The 23424-nt window shown below is 44.9% G+C and overlaps 1 protein-coding gene across 8 annotated transcripts in view; it reads left to right on the top strand.

The window, feature by feature from the left end:
* Window positions 1-23424, top strand: part of NELL1 (neural EGFL like 1) — an 859864-nt gene that overhangs the window by 119822 nt on the left and 716618 nt on the right. For 6 of the 8 annotated variants that reach the window (XM_061610630.1, XM_061610631.1, XM_061610633.1 and 3 more), the window contains exons 3-4: window positions 7449-7599; window positions 19780-19893. In XM_061610630.1, coding sequence (XP_061466614.1) covers window positions 7449-7599; window positions 19780-19893 — 265 coding nt within the window. The remainder of the gene's footprint in view (window positions 1-7448; window positions 7600-19779; window positions 19894-23424) is intronic. The other 2 variants (XM_061610636.1, XM_061610632.1) reach the window with 1 other exon arrangement.

Here is a 23424-nt window from a genome sequence, read left to right as displayed (position 1 = left end):
TCAACCTGGCCAGAGGACTGCGGTCTCCAGGGCGTGTGTAGTTTCCATTGGATTCCTAAAAAGTCACTTACATGTTGGACCAGCTTCGAAACAAAATGTGGTCCCTGGTCAGATTCAATGCATTCTGGCAACAAGAACCTTGGTATTATTTCCTTCATCAATATCTTAGCCACAACTTGTGCTGTTGCATGGTGACAGGGAAAAGCTTCCACCCATCCTGAGAGTTGGTCCACTATCACTAACAAATATTGCCACCCCATTGTCCTTGGGAGCTCTGCAAAGTCTATTTGGATGCGTTGGAAGGGGTAGAAGGCCCACAGTTGGCCTCCCATCGGGGCTGGAGGCCTTGGACCTGCTGCATTCAAGGCTGCACATGAGGGACATTGTGCTGCTGCTCTCTGGGTCTCTACATATAGTCCTGGTGCAATTACATATTGTGCCATCAAATCTCCCAGTGCGCTCCCTCCCAGATGTGTGGCGTTGTGCATATTTAACACCAAGTGTTGTAGCAAGGGATGGGGAATGATGATCTGCCCTCCCGGCACTTGCCACCACCCTCCTGGGAGGAGTTTAGCTTTTGCTTCTCGAGCTCCTTGGATTTCTGCTGGGGAGTAAATTGCTTGATAGCTAGACAAGTCAAGTGATGGAATTAACGCTCCTTCCATTTCAGGCTCCTGTTTACTTAGAGCTGCCTCTTTTGATACTTGGTCTGCCAGTCTATTTCCTGCTCTTAACACTGGATCTTTACATCTGCCATGGGCTGGTACGTGTATCATAGCCACCTTCTTGGGTTTGAGCAGTGCACTCAGAAAGGCCTTAACTTCAGTCCCATTTTGAATAGGCTGCCCATTGCTACTTAGGAATCCTCTCTCTTTCCATAGGGCTCCAAAGGCATGTGTAATTCCAAAAATATACTTAGAATCAGTATACAAATTGATTTCTTTGTCTGCATATAAGTCCAGAGCCTTAGTGGCAGCCCACAGCTCCGCTTGCTGGGCTGACCAGCATGGGGGAAGAGCCTGTTTCCACAAAATGTCTTTGTCTTTAGTAACCGCAGCCCCGGTACAGCGTTTGCCCTCAATCACTTGGCTGGACCCGTCCACAAAGATCCTATTGGCTCCTTCTATTGGGATGTCTCTCAACCCAGGTCTTATGCTGGTATCTCGGTCTAGGACCTCTAGACAATCATGGAACAACTCCCCCGGTTCAGGGAGTAAGGTTGCTGGGTTTAAGGTGTTACAGACCGACAGAGTCAGGTTGTTACGACCTGTCAGCAGATTCTCATATGAGGTCTGTCTCGAAGGGTTGAGAACCTTGTCTGCCTTTGTTCCCAGGATTCTGGCTACATTGTGTGGACCCGTTATTTCCAACTGTGCTCCCATGACAATTTTCTCTGCCTTTTGCAATAAGCAGGCTGCCTCTGCTACAGCTCGCAAACAGGTCGGCCACCCTTTTGCAACTGGGTCTAGTACTTTGGAGTAGTACCCAACAGGTCTCCACTGGTTTCCCCATCTCTGCGTTAAGACTCCTGAAGCAACGCCCTTGTTTTCGCTTACATACAGTCTATAAGGCTTGTCCCCATCTGGCAGAGCCAAGGCTGGGGGTGCATTTAGGGCTTGTTTCAATTCCCTAAAGGCTTTTTCCATTAACATGGTCCATTGCCACTCTTTGAGTCCTTCTTTTGTCAGTGACTCATAAAGACCAGCCGCTTTAACACCAAACTCAGGGATCCATTGTCTACAGAAGCCTACTAATCCCAAGAATGCTCGCAGTTCCTTGGGGTTTCGGGAACTGGACATGCCACATATTGCCTCTCTTCTTTCTGGTCCTAAGCATCTGGTCCCTTGTTTAATCTGGTAGCCCAGAAAAGTCACCTCCTCCTGGCACCATTGTACTTGTGTCTTTTGACACTTTATACCCTTTTCTGGCCAGTTCCTTCAACAGAGAGTTGGTTGCAGTGAGGCAAATCTCCCTATTTGGCCCACAGAGCAGAATATCGTCTACATAAACCAAAACCGGGGTCTGGGGGTTGTTTTCCCGCCATCCCTCCAAGTCCTTTTGAAGGGCCTTTGTAAATTCTAAGGGAGAGGATAGAAATCCTTGGGGCAGCACATTCCAGGTTAGTTGATGGATCCTCCCCGTCTGGGAGTTCTCCCATTCAAAGGCAAATAGATTTTGACTATCTTCATGCAGGGGGATTGAGAAAAACGCATCTTTTAATTCCAATACAGTAAAATGGGAGGCCTCAGGTGGGACCTGGGCGAGTATAGTGTGTGGATTCGGGACTACAGGGTGGTCTCCGGCCACTTTAGAGTTAATAATTCGCAAGTCTTGTACTAAATGGAAAACTCCAGGTTTCCCTGCTTTGGGGACCCCCATGATAGGCGTATTATGAGGTGAAGTAGTCTCATGCAGCCATCCTTCCTTCAGGAATTGCTGGATAAGGCGTTGCAGACCTGCTCTGACTTCTTGCCTGAGGGGATACTGCCTCACTGGCTGTGGCTTCGCTCCAGGTTTTAAGGTTACTCTCACTGGCTGTGCCTCCAAAGCTCTAGCCAGGTTGCCTTTGCATGGCCACACTTTCTCGGGGACATCCACTGCCTCCTTTTCCCATGGTATCTCTGGTTTAGGTTTATGCTGCTCCACCTCCCTCAGGGCCATTTGATAAGAAGAACTGCAACATTTAGGGATAGTTACTTTCATCTGATTTCCTTCAAACAAAATGGAAGCTTGCAGTTTTGTCAAAATGTCTCTGCCCAATAGGGCAACAGGGCAATCTGGTGATACCAATAATTCATGTTGTATATATCCATCTCCAATTTTAGTCAACTGGGGCCATGTAAAATGTAGATTTTGCTTTATTCCATCAATGCCTTCCACCTTCTTAACGTGGGGGCTTATTTGGTCAGGTTTTGCCCCTGGTAATATCGAGTAGGTAGCCCCGGTGTCAATAAGGGCCCTATATGTATGTTCCCTAACTTTAAGAGGCACAGTTGGTTCTTCTAGCCTCTTAGGGGACTGGCCCGACCACCTTCATTCTGAATCTTCCTCATACTCAACCAGCTCCTTTTCCGCTCGAAAAGTCCCTTCTTTCTTTGGGTATGGGCCTGCAGGTGGTTTCTCCTGCGTCTGGGCTTGGATGCAATCCCTAGCCCAATGGCCCTTTTTCCCACACCTTGCACACTTGTCTCTCTTTAATCCCCGTCTCTGTCCTTCTCGCTGGGGGCAATCTCTGGCCCAATGTCCTTTCCTAAAACACCTTGCACATTCATCCTGCTTCACCTTCCTTCTGCCATTTTGAGAATCTCTGACTCCCGTGGCTATTGCCGCAGCCATCATGCTACATCTCTTTTCACTTTCCTTCTTTTCTACTTGATCCCGATTCACAAACACCTTAAAACTCACATCCACTAGCTGTGCAATGGGCATTTCCGCTTCCCCATCCAGTTCCTGCAACTTTTTCCTTATATCTGGGGCTGCTTGGGCAATGTACATGGTTTTCAAGAGCCGACCATTTTCGGCTGCATCAGGGTCCATATTACTATACTGGTGAAATGCCTTTTGTAACTTTTCCAAATAAGCCGCTGGATCCTCTTCCTTCCCTTGCCGTACCTCATAGATTTTACTTAGATTACACGCTCAGGGAACAGGACTCTGTAATCCATTTAAAATCAGCCTTCGATAGTTCACTAACGCTTCTGCAGGACCTGTCCTGGAGTTCCACTCCGGGTCCCTAGTAGGGAAGGCATCGGCTGTGGGGGTCCCACCTTGCTGTCTGGCCTCAGTTTCTGCTAGCCTTCGAGCTTGACTAACTACCATTGTTCGCTCTTCTGGGCTAAGAAGAGTTTGCAACAGAGTCTGGATGTCTCCCCAAGTCGGGTTGTGACTCAGGAAAATGGACTGGAAAAGATCATTCATCCTTGTGGGGTCCTCTCTCAGGGTAGGGGTCTGATTTTTCCAATTAAACAAATCAGAGGTGGAGAATGGGGCATACACATATGCTGCCTGACCTCCTTGGGTAACCACTTCTCTCATAGGATAATGACCCGCAGGGTTCTTATCCTTTTTAGACTGTGACCTTGTCTTTACTCCTGCTTTTGGGGCTTCTACTTCCTCCGGGTCTGATTCTTCAGACTCGTCATGACTGGGTGTGGGAGTTGAGGTATCTTTTTGCTGTTATCGCATCCATCTATCCTGTCTTTCTAAAGCCGCTGCTAATTTCTGATTTAAAAGTTCTTGACGCCTTTTCTCCTCCTCTTGCTTCTTGTGCATTTGCTCTATTTTCTTAATCAACTCATCTCTGTCTAGGACCTTACTCGCCTTACTCTTGTGGCTGTATAATCAGTCTTTTGAAGCTGCTGCTGCTTGCATTGGGATGAAATCCTCCATTTAATATCACATATAGTTTGGCCCTTAGACTGCCTCTAGCAGCAGTGGCTCATACTTTTTTGTTGAATTTAGAGGCATTGTTACACAAGGGGTTTGTTTTTCACCTGGTGGGAATGCCCAATAATTCACCAGACAGGAGACCAGCTCTGATCCAATCACCTTTTATTGATTATCACAAGCTTTTGCAAAAGGAGACTGACCCTCGACTCACGTCTGAAGGTTCAAGTCTGGCGCATGGTTACATATGCATAGGTTATATAGATTTCTTAACACACTCCTTGCTCCCCCTCCCATCGACAGCACTTCCCATTTCTCTGCCATAGGATTGCCTTGAGCCGCCGCCCTTTGGCTGCTTGCCAACTGTGTACGTGTTGTCCACTCGCACCCCTCCCTCCTTGTGTCTTTCGGTGCTTTCCACATACCCTGGGTGACTTTGTATCACAAGCATCGCAAGATATTCTTGTTCCTGCAGAAGTCCCCTTATGGCTGTGTCAGCTGCTTCTTCCTGTTGCTACACAGCAGAGCGGTCCTATTGACTCATAATGGTCAGGCAATGCCTGTGCATTGTGTTTCACCCTTGTTGTTTCCAACTGCCTGCCTATGGAAAGGGGAAGTAACTGGGGCCAGTGCTGGGGTTTTTTCTGCTGCATACTTTTAAGCAAGCATAAAATTTTCATGTTACATTTCCCCTTGATTTACTTTGATTTGCTTTATATCCACCCCCCCTAGAATCACACCTTGATTAATTTTATTCCCAAATCACACCTTGTATCACAGCATGTGACATGCCTGATAAGCAGAAATAGCCAATGTATTGCCCTCCAGATGTTGTGAACATCTGCCTCAGCCAGCATGGGCAATGGTCAGGAATTATGGGAGTTGCAGTCCACAACATCTGGAAGACACCACATATGATACCCTGATACCTTTAGGATCAGGCTGCCTATCCTATTTGAAGTGAATGGCTTCCAGCTTTCATACTTGGGCCCAGATTTTCAATCCAATTTATTAAAACTTTTTGACTATCAACTGAATAAAAGCACTTGGGACTCAATCAAGAAACTGAAGATAATGTAGGTTAACTGGTTTGTGAGTTGGCTGCCTTGAGTTTAGAGTTTGTGAAGATTTTTTGCTTTTCTTTCTTCAGTGTATTTAATTGTTACTCATATGCTATGAGGGATACAAACATATTTCTTCAATGCAACAGATAATCATGCAAGAACATCATATTTGGCCAGAACTCAAGCTGCAGCAGTTTCCCACTATTAGTTTCTTACTGGGAAAATGAAATTATTTTATATGCCTATTCTTTCAGCCAGTGCATCTGCACACTGGTTGTCTCATGTACTGCACATCCAAGTATCTTTGTAGGCTTGCATGTGGACTTATGAGTGCAGCAAGTACCAAGCAAGCACTATACATATGAGGGGCCCAGAAGCCTGGGGATATGGAAGTGGAACACACTCTCTGTTCCTTGCAGTATGCTGCTGGCTGAGACTGCAATCTCGCCCTGCATATTGCTAGGGCTGTCCATATCATTCATTTCAATAGGTGACCTTTTTTACCATGCAGATTGCATGTGCAGGAGCTAGGATGTAGCTTGGGACTGCAGCATGGGGTGAAGGTTTAAAGCCCTCTAACTGGATCATGCTGCCATGTAGGCAACTGGTAAAAAATAAAAACCAGCACTCAAGGGCAGAACTATGTAGTTAAGTGTAGTTTGGCCTTCAGCGAGAACAGCGGTTTTGTTTTTTCTCATGTTTTGATGTACCCACCATTTTTAAAACAGTGAATGCTTTTTGAAAGCGTTTCCCATGCTTTATTCCTTGACCATATAACACATCTGCTGTGTGACTGTAGCCTGTTCTTCTGCTCAGTTTATGGAGATATCTGCAGAGTATGTATGTTGTTTTCTGCTTACCTGTATGCAAGGGCCTGGATGAGATCATCTGTGGTTACTGGTATTGTAGCAGAAGAATTGTTAGTATTATTAGTGTATGCAATAGCTGTACAATTTAGAACAGAGAACTTTCTGCAATCTCTGCCTTTTGACCCCCTAGGTTTTGCCTAGGAATGAGTGGACACTTATTAGCATGAAATCAAGTCTTGGAATTTTCTGTCAAAAACCTTTGGAAAGTCAGAATGTAGCATGGCTTTTTTTTTAAAAAAAAGAGAGTAATGAATGGAATTAAGGGACCGAAACTGACACAAATCCTCAAAATATATGACAAAGCTAGTGCTTTGAAAGTCAGCAGAACAGAAATGTAGGTTGAACGGTGGGTGAGTCATTCTTTTTAATATAAATGTCATAGTCTACTGGTTTCATTATTTCTTTCCCATCCCTTAAGCAACAGTATAAACTAACAAGACCTGAAGGAAATGTGGCTTTAAGTTTCAATGCCTGTAGGGAGTGGTATGCCTGTCTAAACATCAGATTGTGGTCTAATAAATATTGCATGAACATCCACACATTGCTTATTTAAACTGAGACGTCCCAGAAATTATGCTTGTTCCTGTAAGTATATTATGTGTGCCAGTGCATTAAAATAAATACATTTGGGAGTTAAAAGTATGTCACTAGAGTATTGCTAGCAATAATGCTTGCATATGGTACAAGGACAGATTTTGTATATGTATTATGGAAGGAGAGCAACTGAGACAGTAGTAAAATTGAAATTTGAGCTTAGCAAGTGACTCGAGGAACAGTCGGCCCCTCTGAATTTGGGAGCCTATTATCTTATTTCAGCACACTTCATGAATCAGCAATGTAATCTGCTCATAGCAGACCTGAATGGCTCAGCATTCCGTCAGAAACTCTGTCAGAATATCAGTGGATGTCTGATTGTGAACTTGTCAGTGTGACAAATGGGGCACACTGATAAAGATGAAGTTTTCTGTTTTTACACATGGTTGCAAAAGTAGCACATGTTGGCAATTCTCCCAGAATGAAGAATGTATCTGCAGGAGACAAAAGGGAAAAGTATTTTCTTCCTCTTTCAGATGTAAACATTTTTACAGTATGCTTCTTCCCCTCTTCCTCTTCCAAACTTTTGTTTTAGCTATAGATAGAGAAATCCATGCAGCACCCCATACAAGTGAGAAGTTAATTCAGCTCTTCCGGAATAAAAGTGAGTTCACATTTCTGGCCACCCTACAGCAGCAACCATTGACTTCGGGAGTCATTTTATCCATCAGAGAATTGGAGCACAGGTAAGGAGAAATCTGTGGCTTATGTAAGCCACTACTGACACCAATAAAAATACATTGTGTATTTAATGATTTATGGTGATATTGTATTAAAGTAGTGAAGCAATGAAATATCTTGTTTTAATAGATTTCAGGTTCTTTGTTTTTAGATTTTTCAAAGAGGCAGGAATGCCATGCTTTAGAACGGAGTGGGGAACCTCTGGCCTGCCAGGCCCTCTCATTTGATCCACTAGGTCGTTTTGGACAAGAGACACTTGTCTGTCCTACACCTGATGATATATATAACATCAGGTGAGGGGCAAGTAAAGATGGGGCTTTGCAGGCACCGTCAATTGGCAGTGCCTGCAAAGCTGCGTCTGTAGAACTTCCTAAGTGGTGAAGAACACCAGGTTGTCGGGCTCTTTCGATGTGCTGTACAAAGTGATTTCTAAGCCCTTTGCTCAGCACTTCCCAGTGCACAGAGCTTGGAATTCCCCTTGTGCCACACTTCCGAAGGGGCTCTGCAAGCTCCTTTGGAAAGAAACAGAAATCTCAATTTTAAAAAGAAGTATTTTCTTCCCCAGAGGACAGCAGTTAGGAGTTACCACCTATCACCTGATAGGCAGTAACTCCAAGCTCACTGGAATGGCTGTGCAACTCGGTCACACAGCCAATCCCTGCAGAAAGTAGGCTTGGGGTTACTGCCTAATAGCTGTGATAGGGGTGATGCCAGGCCTTGCAGTACTTCAAAGGGCTATTTGCAAGCCCTGCATAGGGCTTTGAAGTCCCAAAGTGCTGCAAATCTTTGTCTTCCTGATATAAATTGGGCAGGTGAGCAGGGCTGCCTACCTGTCAATCACCTGATGTCACAGTGCTGTCAGATGGTTGGTGGGTGGCCCCAACCACCTGCTGAATTTGGCCTGCCATGCTTGAGAAATAAAGATCTGGCCTGCTGGGCTGAAAAGGCTCACCATCCCTGCCTTAGAATGACATCTCGCAAGCATATTTGAACTATGGTTCTCTCTGCATGGCACTCCCTGCTGAACAGAGAAGCACACAAAAAAAGCATGGAACTGCTTGTTTTCTCGTGTTATTCTTATTTATTTCGTTTGTTCTATAATTTATAGCCACTTTCCAAAAACGTTTAATTCAAGAGAGTTTCCTCAAAGTAAAGACACTATGTGGTTAAACAATAAAACTTTTAATAACAACAATAACAACAGAAATAATTTAAAATACAAAATAAGCATTGGCAGAGTCATAAGAGAAGCAGATAAAAGTCAGTCATTTAGCCAGTGCCACAGACTAGGTGAAACAAGTGGCCCTGAACTTTCCTGATTAACGTAGAGAGTGTGAGAATGAAACTGTACTGTGTTCCTTAACAGGCATATGGTGTTCCCAAGGCTTTTCATGGCATTTTGGCCTGGGCACTAATTGAACACATTTTCCAAATAGGTAGAATATACACAAGCTATATTTTGAGTGCATTTCTGTGAATGTAAATATTTCTATAAGTGAATATATCCTACACGTATTTATTTAATTAATAAGAATTTATTTAATAATTGTAATTGGAAGAAATGATTTTACTGGACTGTCCAATCCCAGTGCATTGGAAGAGGGATGTTGAAATAAATAAATAGTCTTGGTCTTGCATGCTTCATGTTCTTTTGCAAATTCTGTAGAGTAGAAACTTTGTTAAAAGAGTTCCGGTGGAGCAGCTGAAGGGAAGCTTGTCTTTTGCTAAAATCCAACCCAGTCCCTCCCTTTATCCACCCCTTTCTTTCAAATCCTATAGTTTTTTTTTATTTATTCCTTTTAATTTAATCTGGTTGTTTCTGAGTTTTGTGTTGCTTGCTTTTTTTTAATAGGGTAGTGGATCCTTCAATTTAGGATTGTTCAGTTTACTGACTCAAGTGATTTTATTCAGCCTTATGCTATGCTGCCTATGTTAAATTCTTTGTGCCTTTGTGTATGTACTCTTCATACACAGTCTTTAGCCTGTACTGGGTGATTTTTACATATTTATTATCAAGTCAGGATATTTTAATAGTTTAAATTCCTTTTGTCTGTGTGTGTGTAGCACAAGTGTGTGTGCACACACACATACACACGCACAATTATATGTTACTAATTACAATATTATTATGTGCACAAGCCTTCTCGTGGTTGCCATAAGCAGCAAAGCATCACTCATGTCCTTGATCATCATCATCATTACACAGTCACACCTCTATTATGAAAAAATTATTAGCAATTCATTATTGTGTCTGATTACGAGGCATGCATGTGGTTCTGGCAGCAAACCACATAGTGTCCCCAGGGACAGAGTTAGGGGCAACGGAAAAAATGTGGTAGCAACACTGGCCTTTTGAGTTCTCTTTCCGTCAAGCTCAAACACATCTTCACTGTTGTAGACAGCATCAGTTCCTCTTGCTTGGGGAAGAATTTGAGTTGAAGGTCAAGGGCAGAGTGAGGATGACAAGTCTTCTAACTCTCAAGCTTTGCCCCATCAAGAAACAGATGCAGTGTAGGCAAGCCACAATGGAGGATTTGGGGTGGGGGGATTATGGGTCCAATGGCCCACATCAGCCTGTTCCTCACTTCAAAAGACTTTGCTTGTTGCTCTGTGTGTAACACCACCAAGGGTTACCTACTTATTAATGAATCTGTGGCCACAAAATAACAGGAAAGAAAGCATATCCTTTTTATCTCCCCCCTCTGCAAACAAACAAACAAACAAACAAACTTTAAAGGTGCCTAGCACAAACAGTTTAGGGCTTATTTATCTCTAATTTGGCAGATTTCTGACATAGGAGTACTTTTGTGATATATGCTATTTTCATACAAATTGTCCATAACACAATAGGGGTGATTAAGTGAATCCTTTTTTAACCACTCCAAATCTATGACAACTGCCCTTGTGGAAGAATCTTTGCAGCTATCCTTGTGAAATTTCACAGAATTTATCTTCTCTGTATGGGCAACGTGCCTATAGATGTGTCTAGCATGAAAAGCCCTGGACATATTTGCCTGTACTTTGGTGGCCTTAATCCATTCTGGTAGGGTTCCTGTGCCTGAAAATTCTACCCACTTCTGTCAAAAGGAGAAAAAAGTTATAGAAGTTTTTGATTTTCCCAGTTATGTGTAGGAAATGAAGCCTTGTTTCCCCTGAAAGTAGAGTTGGCATTGGAACCTGAGCCAAATTGGGTAGTCTCTAAAGTGCTTTGGACCAAGGTGGGTTGTTTTCTGAAGCATCAAATTGGGGTCTGGACTGGATCTTGTGGTTAGTGCACACTCCTAAAGTCTATTGCAGGTGTGTGTCTTTAAGTGTCTGGAGAACAAATCTATCCTTAGTCTGTCTGTAAAAATATTGATTAGTAAAAAATACTTCCAATGACTTAGCCAGGAGTTACAACCCTTGTTTCTTCTTTAGTTTATCATGCATGACTTGTGGTTTACTTCTTCACAGATGTTAAATTTACCAAGACTGAACTATTGTCTACTTCCTGCTTCACTATGTTTTATTTCATTTTAAAATGGGTTCTGTAGTTCTTCAGATCCAGTAATTAGATCCGTATTAAAATTAGTATCTTCAGTGACTTCTGTATAGTGAGCTGTTTAATGTGTCTTCCTAACACATCAATATTCATTTTTAAACAGGACCGGCACCAGAGGGTGGCCAGGTCAGGCCCTGTCTGAGGGCCCCTGAAGGGCCCCTCCTTAGGGTGAGTGGGTAGCGCTCCCTTTTGCGATCTGTGGCAGCGTGAGCTCCCGACCCTGCTGCAGATCACAGAGAGGGAGCTCCCAGGCACCCCCTACTACCATGCAGGCCCGCAACGCCCACCTGCATGCCCCACCCATCTCTCCCTTGAAGTAAACGCTGCCTGCACTGTGGGTGCAAGCCTGCCATCAACCAAGATGGTGGCTGAGGTTTCCCTAAGGGGCTGATGCCCCTGCCACCATATTGGTTGATGGCAGGTATGCATGCGCAGGTGTGAAAGTAAGGGACATAAAGTAAATGAATATACTGTCTGGGTGACAGGCTCATTACTCATAATTTTCACAATAAATAAATGGCATGACTTGTTCTTCTGTGTCTAAAATGCTTAACCTAAAATGGCAGATATTTTTTGCCTCTGTTCGTTCATTTTCATAGAAGCGCAGGGGTTTTAATATGTTTGATTGGTGGTCATGACTATAAGAGATATGAAATGCAAAGTAAGTATCTCTGAGTGAAAACCAGCAGGACAGACGCTGCTGGTAGAACAGGTTTCCATTTTCCCCAGCAGTCCTCTATGTGACCCTGCAAATCTGAAGATTTTAGGGAAGGGGGACTGCAGGATGGATGAGTCCACCTGCACAAAGTTGTATTAAATTTGGACTAAATTTTAATTTAGGGTTTTTATTTATACATGATAAATAAATCATATTTTATTTATTTATTTATTTCATTTTTAAACCACCCATAGCTAATAGCTCTCTGGGCGGTGTACAAAAACAGAGTTAAAATACAATGTTACAGTAAAATCCATTCCAAATAACAGGAGAATTTAAAACATTCACATAAACATTAAACATTAACAGTAAACATTAAAATGCCTGGGAGTATAGCCATGTCTTAACCTGGCGCCTAAAAGAAAATAGCGGAGGTAAGCTATTCCACAATTCGGGGGCCACCACAGAAAAGGCCCTAGATCTAGTAGTAATCCTCCGGGCATCTTGATGAGTTGGTACCCGGAGGAGGGCCTTAGATACTGAACGAAGTGGATGGGTAGGTTCATAGCAGGAGAGGCGTTCCACAAGGTACTGCGGTCCCACACCGTGTAAGGCTTTATAGGTCAAAACCAACACCTTGAATCTGGCTCGGAAACAAACAGGTAGCCAGTGCAAACGGGCCGGGACAGGTGTTATATGCGCGGACCGATTGGTCCTCGTCAGCAGCCTGGCTGCCGCGTTTTGCACTAGCTGTAGTTTCCGAACTGTCTTCAAGGGCAGCCCTACGTAGAGTGCATTACAGTAATCCAATCTAGAGGTTACCAGAGCATGAACAACTGAGGCGAGATTGTCACTGTCCAGATAGGGGCGTAGTTGGGCGACTAAGCGAAGATGGTAAAACGCATTCCGTGCCACCGAGGCCACTTGAGCCTCAAGCGACAAGGAAGGGTCAAAAAGGACGCCCAAACTACGAACCTGTTCCTTCAAGGGGAGTGTAACCCCATCTAGATCAGGTCGAACATCCACCATCTGGGCAGAAAAAGAGTTCACCAACAGTGTCTCGGTCTTGTCTGGATTGAGTTTCAGTTTATTAGCTCTCATCCAGTCCATTATCGCGGTCAGGCAACGGTTTAGCACATCAACAGCCTCACCTGAAGAAGGTGAAAAGGAGAAGTAGAGCTGCGTGTCATCAGCATACTGATGGCAACGCACTCCAAAACTCCTGATGACCGCACCCAGAGGCTGCATATAGATGTTAAAAAGCATGGGGGACAAAACCGATCCCTGAGGGACTCCACAATGGAGAGTCCAGAGTATCGAGCAATGTTCCCCAAGCACTACCTTCTGGCGACGATCCGCTAAGTAGGAGCAGAGCCACTGCCAAGCAGTGCCCCCAACTCCCAACTCCGTGAGCCTCCCCAGAAGGATACCATGGTCGATGGTATCAAACGCCGCTGAGAGATCAAGGAGAATCAACAGGGTCACACTCCCCCTGTCCCTCTCCCAACAGAGGTCATCATACAGGGCGACCAAGGCTGTTTCAGTGCCAAAACCGGACCTAAAACCGGATTGAAACGGATCCAGATAATCGGTTTCATCCAAAAGCACCTGGAGTTGGGTGGCGACGACTCGCTCCAAAACCTTGCCCAAAAAAGGGACATTCGCCACCGGTCTGTAGTTGTTCAAAATATCTGGGTCCAAAGAAGGTTTCTTTAAAAGAGGTCTCACTACTACCTCCTTAAGACTACCAGGGACTACTCCCTCTCTCAAGGAGGCATTTATCACCTCTTTGTCCCAGCCGGTGGTTACAGCCCTGCCAGCCTTCACCAGCCAAGATGGGCAAGGGTCCAGAGCAGACGTGGTCGCCCGCACCATTCCAAGTACCTTGTCCACTTCCTCAAGCTGCACCAACTGAAACTCATCCAATAATAAAGGACAAGGCCGCGCTCTGGACACTTCACTGGATTCATCTGTCATAATGTCAGAGTCCAAGTCCCGACGGATGCAGTCAATCTTATCTTGGAAGTGCTCCGCAAATTCATTACAGCGGGCTTCCGATATTTCCTTATAATGGTAAATATATTGGATTGTATCCAACAGCGACCTTGCAGTAGTGGCAATAACTTACACTCTCACACACAAAAAGGGGTATCCAGCCTTCCCACCTTCTGTAAGCCTGTGCCCATATCGCGTAATGTTCTGAAGGTCCCCCAACCCTCAGGTGCAGGAGCAGTTTTTGAAAGGCTACAGTGACTAGGAGGATTGGGGGGAAAACTAATATAAAATCACTATTGGATACCACTCTTAAATTAATCTCTCTCTCATATATAGATAAGTATATCCTTGCTTTAAGGTTTTATAAAACCTTGAATATAAAAAGGGTTTTATAAATTAAATGCTGCCATCAGGAATAGTTTGTGGTGTATTTGATGGAGTTATCTTACAATTTTCTTCTACAAATGTGAAGATGCTTCCCCCATATTTGTCTATTATTTTTATTTTAGCTGCTATTTTTAATGGACTTTTCTAAAAGAGAGGATGCGTTGATGTGGTTAAATCCACCTAAACACATGGAGAACCTCCTGTAAAAGAAGCTTACCGTCTGGAGCTCTGTCCCTGTGGTTGTAATCATTTCTTCAGAAGTGTCTGCTGGGATCAAGGAAAGGTTACATAAAAACAAATATACTTCATTATATCCCTTAAACTGACAATATACATTGTCAAAATTTTGCACAGTAGATGTGTGTGCATTGCTTATTACATTAATAGAATGAGTGTCTTGAATTTGTAGAATTCTCGGTTGGAGATCACTAGCTCCCCCTTCACAGAACTGGAGTCCCCAGGGCTGCAGGAATGACTGTTCCTTCAATCATATACTGTCATTATACACTTGTAGTATAGATATACCCATAGAACTCAGTGAATGTTGTTGTTTCCTAGCTTTGAGGCTCCTTGTCCTTGGCTTCAGTATAGATCGGTGATGGTTATACTCTCTAGTACTTTGGCCCAATTATCTGAAAGGATAAAAGTAGTTTTCACAGGCCCCAGAGAAGTTCCATATACAGGGTTGTTTTCCCCCCACCCCTGAAATCTGGGTATTTTTTATTTAGCATTTGCTTGGAGCAGACACCAGTATAACACTTGCTAAGAGAAAATGCTTAAATAAATGTGCTTGATTTGCATGTGCCTAATATTCAAATTACACAAATAATTTGCACAAGATGCAAATAATAATAATAATAAATTTAATTTCTGTGTCGCCTATCTGGCCAGAGGCCACTCTAGGCGACGTACAAAACAGTTAAAACACAATAAGATAAAATACAATAATACAATATAAAAACAATATAAGAACAATACAGCAGCAATATTAAAACAGGGTAGGAGGCATTTCAGTCTTAGCAATTAACCCTCCCCGGAGATCCCAAAGGCCTGTTGGAAGAGCCAGGTCTTTAAGGCTTTACGGAATGCATTTAGGGAAGAGGCGTGCCGAAGATCTTGTGGGAGGGAGTTCCAGAGGGTGGGGGCCGCCACTGAGAATGCCCTCTCTCTTGTACCCGCCAATCTAGCTGTTTTTGTTGGCGGGATTGAGAGAAGGCCCTGTGTGGCTGATCTTGTCGGGCGGCATAATTGGTGGCGTTGAAGGTGCTCCGTAAGATAAACTGGGCTGGAACCGTATAGGGCTTTAAAGGTTAATACTAACACCTTGAATTGGGCCCGGAAAACAACTGGAAGCCAGTGTAGATCGAACAACACTGGTGTGATGTGATCCCGGCGGCGACTATTCGTAAGTAGTCGAGCCGCCGCATTTTGTATAAGTTGTAATTTCCGGACCGTTTTCAAGGGTAACCCCACGTAGAGCGCATTACAGTAGTCCAACCGAGAGGTGACCAGGGCGTGTACTACCAGGGGGAGCTGATGAGCAGGAAGGTAGGGTTGCAGCCTTCCTATGAGGTGTAGTTGATTCCAGGCTGCTCGGCTCACTGCCGAAATCTGAGCCTCCATGGACAGCCTGGAGTCAAGTACAACCCCAAGGCTGTGGACCTGGTCCTTCAGGGGTAAACTCACCCCATTGAACCTTAGGTCAACATCTCCCAACCTTCTTTTGTCCCCCACAAGCAGCACCTCGGTCTTATCGGGGTTCAGCTTCAGCTTGTTCCTTCCCATCCATCCACTCATGGATTCCAGGCACTTGGACAAGGTCTCCACAGCCAACTCTGGTGAAGATTTAAACGAAAGATAGAGCTGAGTGTCATCTGCATATTGGTGACACTGCAGCCCAAATCTCCTAATGATAGTCCCCAGCGGCTTCATATAAATGTTAAATAGCATGGGAGAGAGGATAGAACCCTGTGGCACACCACAATTGAGAGGCCAAGGGTCTGAAACCTCCTCGCCCAATGCTACTTGTTGGTACCCATCGGAGAGAAAGGAACGGAACCACTGTAATACAGTGCCTCCAATTCCCAATCCCTCCAGGCGATGTAAAAGGATACTGTGGTCGACAGTATCAAAAGTCGCTGAGAGATCGAGGAGGACAAGAAAGGTGAATTCTCCCCTATCTAATGCCCTCCTCAGATCATCTACCAGAGCGCCCAAGGCTGTTTCAGTTCCGTGACCAGTTCTGAAACCCGATTGGTATGGATCCAAGTAACCCGTTTCATCCAAGTGTGTTGACAACTGGTTGGCCACCACTCTCTCAATGACCTTGCCCAAAAATGGTAAGTTCGAAATTGGGCGGAAGTTATTGAAAACTTGGGGATCCAAGGAGGGCTTCTTCAGGATGGGCTTTACAATTGCCTCCTTGAAGGCTGATGGCATCACACCCTCTTTCAAGGATGCGTTTACCACCACCTTGATCCCCTCACCCAATTTCTCTCTGCAGCTCATAAGGAGCCACGAAGGGCAAGGATCAGTTAGGCAAGTGGTAGGCTTCACAGATGAAAGCACCTTGTCCACATCCTCAGAAGGGAGAAGCTGAAACCGATCCCAACTTACCGGCATGCAACTGGTCAACTCTGGTTCATCCACTGTATCCACGGCGCACGGGATCGATTTTGTCAGCGAAGTGCTTTGCTAATATATCACAGGAGGCCTTTGACTGTTCCAAGGGTTCCTGAGCAGCTGAACCGACCAGGCTTCGGACCACCTGGAACAGCCTCCTGGGACAGCACTCCGCAGACGCAATAGAGGCAGTAAAGAAAGCCTTCTTTCCTGCCTTTATTGCCACTTGGTAGGCAGCTACTGCTGCTCTAACCTGTGTCTGGACATCTTCGGAGCGGGATTTCCGCCACCGGCGCTCTAGTCGTCTCACCTCCTGTCTCAAACTACGCAGCCACGGTGTATACCATGGTGCTAGTTGAGTTCTATTCAGGGGGAGAGGACGTTTCGGAGCCACCCGGTCTAATGCCCTGGTGATCCCATCATTCCACTCCCTTTACCAGGGTTTTGACCGGGCGACCTTCAGCAGGTTCCAATTCCCCTAGCGCAGTCAGGAATCCATCCGGATCCATCAGGCGCCTGGGGCGGACCATTCTAATAGGTCCTTCACCCCTGCGGAGGGGGCATGGCATCGAGAATTCCATGTCTACCAGGTAGTGATCTGACCATGACATCGGGGTGGAATGAACCACTCCCAACTTCAGACCACTTCTCTCCTTTCCCAGGACAAACACAAGGTCGAGAGCATGACCGGCTACATGGGTGGGCCCAGCATTACTAAGGTGCAGTTCCCAGGAAGCCATGGTTTCCAGGAAATCCCGAGGGGCTCCAGTGAGAGTGGCCTCGGCATGCACGTTAAAGTCACCCAGCACTAACAATTCTGGGGACAATGCCCGTACAGCCGAGACCACCTCCAGCACCTCGGCCAGGGAGTCTGCTGTGCAGCGGGGTGGGCGGTACACCAGCAGGATCCCTAAACTGCCCTTCGGGCCCAACCTCCAGTACATACAATCAACAAATTGAGTCCTATGGAGAGGAGGTCTGGCAAAAACCAAGGACTCTCGGTAGATGACTGCCACGCCCCCTCCCCGCCTTCCTACCCTCGGCTGCTGTGCATAACGGAAACCCGGTGGACACATGGCCTCAAGAATGGGAGCAGAGGCTTCGTCCAACCAAGTCTCCGTAATGCATGCCAGGTCTGCCCGCCCATCCAAGATCATATCATGAATGAGTGAGGTTTTCTGAGCCACAGACCTGGCATTACATAACAGCAGTCAAAGGTTGGTAGGAACCTTGCGTCCCCCAGTTTTCATCTGGTTCTGAGCAGACCCGGAACATGGGATGGATATAATGCATCTATCCCGTGTTCCCCTATTCCAGCATGGTCTGCCAATAGCACCCTTCCAGCGCCTGCCGCCCAAACTTCCTATAACTTGGCCCCCCACTTCCCTCCCTGGCTTGCACATGCCTCTATCCCTATCTGCCAGTCAACAGGTCACCCACCCTAACAATTTTGTCCGGAGACCCGCCTCCGTACCCAATAACAGCTGTAATTAGTTAAAATAAATTAATTTCAATTAAACTAAATCAATATAATTCACCCCACATTCACATTCACACATTCATACACACTTCACAAATTGGCATCTGGGACAGATGGAACAGTATCAGGCACAGCTGGCTGAGCACCCGGGGCCCGGCCCTGCAAGGTGCCCACGTGCAGAGCAGGAGCCCAAGAAGGAGAGAGCAGAGAAGAGAGCAGAGAAGTTAGCCAAGCAGCAGCAGCACAAGCAGGCAGATGGCTCTCCCTCCCTGGGCGATGATGGTCCTCTTCCCCTTGCAGGCACTGGATCTCCCAAGCCCCCTCAGCCAGCCGGCTTATATATCTCCTCCAAAGAAGGGACAGGTGGAACAGTATCAGGCACAGCTGACTGAGTACCTGGAGCCTGGTCCTGCAAGGTGCCCACGTGCAGAGCAAAAGCCCAAGAAGGAGAGAGCAGAGATGTTGGCCAAGCAGCAGCACAAGCAGGCAGATGACTCTCCCTCCCTGGGTGGTGATGGTCCTCTTCCCCTTGCAGGCACTGGATCAAATTAGACTGCACAGGAAACTTGAACCATGGAGATAGGAAAAGATGACTCTGACGCTTGTGAGTTCATCAACCTCTCCTCCCCCCCCCAAAAAACCCTAATAGGAAGTTGGGAAAGAGGAGTGGGTAGGGATCTTGCCATCCTTATCACAACGTATGTCAGAACAACACTGTGCTCTTCGGGCAGCATAGGTCTGCCATGCAGAGGTTGGGAGAAGCAAAGGTTGGTGCTGTGAGAATGGAAGGAGGATGTAGTATCAGTGTCATAGCAGCAGCAAAAAAGGGAACATCAGAAAGTACAGACATTGTTTGCCAGCCCTGCATGACAAGCTGATCATATTTCACGATGTTTTACCAGCATGAAAAGTATGAGAGTTTTGTCCTCTTTTTTTAAATATTGTTTGCTTACCCTTAGCACCAATGCATTAGCAGCTCGTGTACTTTTTAATCTAGTTACATGCTCATTTACATTGTGGTTGATAAGTAGATCCTGATAAATACTTGACTCTTTCAGGCAAAGCCAGCTGTGCTTCTGGTGATGCCCAAAGTTTATAAATAGATAGTGGTCCAAGTTCAGAATCTTGAATGGTGGATGGGCTGTAGGGTTTTTATGTGTATTGTAGAGGCAGGCCCAGGAAGAGAAAAGTTTTGTGTTCCCCTTGAATCTACAGGTCAGGTCAACATTGACTGCAACAGCAGTGCTTGCAGCAGGACACAAAAAAGCTGTTGTATCATCACTCAGATCATATTAGGTTTGCAGGTGGACTAATCTGATACATGGTTATTGAGTCAAACATCAGACCCTGACATTCCAAAGAATTGTTGGTTTAAAGTGCCACTTTTTGCTGAACTTGACTCATTATTATTGTTGTCCTATTTTGATTGCCTATAGATTTTGTAACATATTTGAGTTGCTTCTCTCTCTCTCTCTCTCTCTCTCTCTCTCAAAAATAACCAGGGTGAAAAGTGCATTGCTATGGAGGAAAGTGTGCAAAATGACCTTGTTAATCTTAATTTCTTTGGTAGCTGGATATCGACATTGGGATGGAGAATTTGACTTGCAGCAAGACAGGTGCCACTATATTTTCAAATCTAGTGAAAGAGTGCCTTGATATCTGTCAGTTTTAATTTTTTTTGTACTGCCAACACAGCAGGAAGCTAGTGGATTTGGTTTTGTGGCATCATGCTTAGTGGGTGTCGCATGTTGACAAAAGTTGGTAGAACTATGCCAAACAGGTGTAGTTTGGTATTGTTCACTTTTCCGAGAAAAGTTGCACCCTGAATTTCTGGATGCAGCTTTGTAGGTTTATCAGTCCTCTCTCTTTACTTTCAACAGCAAACCTCATGCATTCTGAATGATGTGGTTTATGACAATTGGGGGGAGGGGAGAGAAGAACCTTGCTCAAGGGTTATATAAACATAGTTTAAATCAGTTTTAATCTCTTGTGCTCCTCATTGCTGTTCAAATATTCGCAGGCACATAGATGTTATTGTGAAAGCATTGCCTTCAGTGGCTGGCTGACTGACCATTCCTTTTGTTAGGCAGGAAGCTTGGATGAAGTTTCTTCAGTGGGAACTAATGGTCAGGGCACAGCTTGTAACCTCTCTGTTTCTGAATGAATATGAATTTAGAGAAAGTGGCAGACTCTCCTACCAATGAAATGGACAGTGTGTGCATGTGTGTGCAAAATAGTAGTTCTGAAAGAGATAGAGGGCCATACTTCACGTTACGTTAATGTGTAGTTTTGCATTGCACAATCCTTTTTTTAAACATCAAATTGAGGGTGGGCATCCTGCGACCCAAGGGCAGCATTTGGCCCTTGGTCTAATAATTTCTTGGGGGTGACAAGGAAGGGGACAATAGGGACAGTTGCAGAAAGAGAGAGAAAAGACAGTGGCAGAAAGAAAAAAATAAGGTTTACAAAAGAAGACAAATTTATAATAAAGTGGAGTACAACAAAAATACTGACTATTGCCTAAGTTAAATTATCATTTCACAATATTCTGAGAACTTGAACTAAAGGAGTTTGTCAATGGATGTACATTTTTGTTGATTTTTCAGCTATTTGAAATATTTATACTTATTGTTTTGGTATTAGTAGTTTGAAGGATTATAGATATTGAAAGCTAGATTAATTTGTGTATTTGTAAGCAATAGTTCTACACAAAATTATAGATATGCAGGTTTCAGTTTCCTGTGAATTTCTCTCCTCCCAGAGTTGGCCTTAAGTCAGAAGTGGGGAACCTTTGGCTGTCCAGATGTTGCTGAACTACAACTCCCATCAGCTGTGGCAAGCATAGCCAATGGCCAGTGATGATGGTAGTTGTAGCTCAGCAACGTCTGGAGAGCTGAAGGTTCTTTACACCTTTCTTAAGTGTTTGTAATACTTGGTCTTCATATTGAAAAGAAAATGGAAAAAGTAGTGCCTGCCCATTTTTTGTCTGGCTTCGACCACCATTAGCAAAAGACCCCCCAAAAAGTATCCCCCAAGATAATGCGGCTCTTAACAGAAAAAAAGGCTCACCATTTCTGTTTTTAAATAATAGCCAAAAAACGGGCTAATTAGGATTAGAACCAAGATGAGGGAGGATATTTTCTTTATGAAAATGTGCCCCAATCTATCTGCATTAGGAGGCAACAACAGCTTCTCTTACAATGCAAAACACAGCTTGGGATGTGGAATTTTTATTAGAATGTGTAGTCTGCTCCTGAGACAGCGGCAGTGACAAAGCCAAACTTGGTGAAGAGTGAAAGCACCTTGAGGAAACAGGGCTTCTTCCTGGGCATATCTGTTTATTGAATCCTGCCTTTCTTCCTGAAAGAGCCCAGGGTGGGAAAAAACACAAACATCAATAAAGCAATTTAGCAGCATCAGCAGCAGAAGCACTCTGAAACTTTCTAAAATGTTAAAACATTCTAAAAACAGGTACAGTTAAAACATTCATCTGGAAATGTTTGGGTTACCAGGAACAGTCTCCTTCAGCCATTTACTGATATGAAGTAGAGTAGTGTTTGTGCATCTTCTTAGGGGTGCCCACTTATGCGTGTATATTTATAACTAAAGAATATATTTTTAAGAAATACTCTTCAGTGCTCCTTCAGCCAAAGAAAACCAAACTTGGATAGTGCTGCTCTTACAATATCTCATCGCTCAAGGAAGTGGAAGGCAAACATTGTTAGCCCTACTTCAGCTGACCATTTGGTTAAGCTGTTTGGTTATCTGGATGCAGTTACAATTACTGGCTATGCGCAATTATTTACTTGTTATGCAGCTGGGGATTTATATTGGTATAGTCTTGCCTCTACTCCAGTAACAAATGTATAATTTATTTGGAACATTGCGTTGCATCCAACAAAGTTGTCTCTTACGTACAAGGACTTCCACTTACACAATGGAATTTCCAATTCCTCTCTGCACAGTGTGTCCCCCCAGTCTACTCCGGATGTCTGGGGAAACCCTCAGAACAGATCTGGGGGATACACAGGGAGAGGAGAGGGAGGGCAAATTCCATTGTGCTAGCAGAAGTCCTTGTGTGAACAGGACTTTTGTTAGATACAACCCATTGCTCACTGCTGTCTGCTCAGTCTTTCTCATAGAGAGAGGTTCCCAGTGGCTAATTTCGAACTTTGAAACTACTTTATTATGGAGTTTTGTGGAGTTTAGACTGACTTGAACATCAGTTTGAATTCAGTACAATATTTCATTTTTTCCATGAGTAAATGGTAGTGGGGATATTTTCCATATTTTCCAATTTCTAAGATTCCTTTCACACTGCAGTATCTGATATACTGGTATGTTGCACAAATGTGTGTCATATTGCTGCAACTGGAGACACAAGAATCTGGTAGTAATGGCAAGAAAAACAGCAAGAAAGCAAAAATACCGCCCCGCTCTCCACACAGCTGGTGAGTGGGGCATAGTTGCTGATGAGGGCGATGCTGCTGCTGCCATCTTGGAAGAGGGCAATGTCGTGAGTCGCAGCAGTTATGCGCGTGCGACGTACAGCATGGAGGGGTGGAACTTCAGGGCTTATTTAAGTGCCGCCCGCCCTTCCTAGCCCCCTCTTTGGTGTGCGACGCCCACCCCACCCTCCCTCTTTTATGGTGTGTTCATGGGTCGCTTCGGGGCTGAGTAGGAATTTTTATCCTGCCCACCCTAGTTGGTGGGCAGGTTTTTTGCCTGCTCCTCACTGTGAGAGTGGGAGGGAATCGGGTTAGGGGGCATTGTGATTAATAGGTGGTTTTGGCTAATTTGACTAATTCAACATATTTAAACTGTTAATGCCCTATGGAGGGCAGTTTATTATGTCACGGGTGCGGGAAGGTGTGGGAAGGGAAGTAGGTAAGGACAGCTGGGTGGCCCCCTTAGGCACTTTTGGAGGTGATTGGCGGTTCCAGAGGCCTGTCTGTCAGGGCTTTACAGCTCGAGGGCAGGATAGGGACTGCTTCTGGGGCCAACTTACTTCATCCACCCGAGGGTTGTACGGCCCTGGGGGGTGGTGATGTGAGAAGGCCCCCCTACTCACCTACTGGGTGTGGCCGGGTTAAGGGGTAAGCAGGTGGGCTTGCCCTTGTCCCAGCAGGGGCTGGTCGCCAAAGAGC

This window comes from Rhineura floridana, chromosome 2 (genome assembly GCF_030035675.1).
Source record: "Rhineura floridana isolate rRhiFlo1 chromosome 2, rRhiFlo1.hap2, whole genome shotgun sequence".
Lineage (NCBI taxonomy): Eukaryota > Metazoa > Chordata > Lepidosauria > Squamata > Rhineuridae > Rhineura > Rhineura floridana.
The sequence above is the reverse complement of the archived record's forward strand: the minus strand, read 5'-3'. Positions and strand labels throughout refer to the sequence as shown.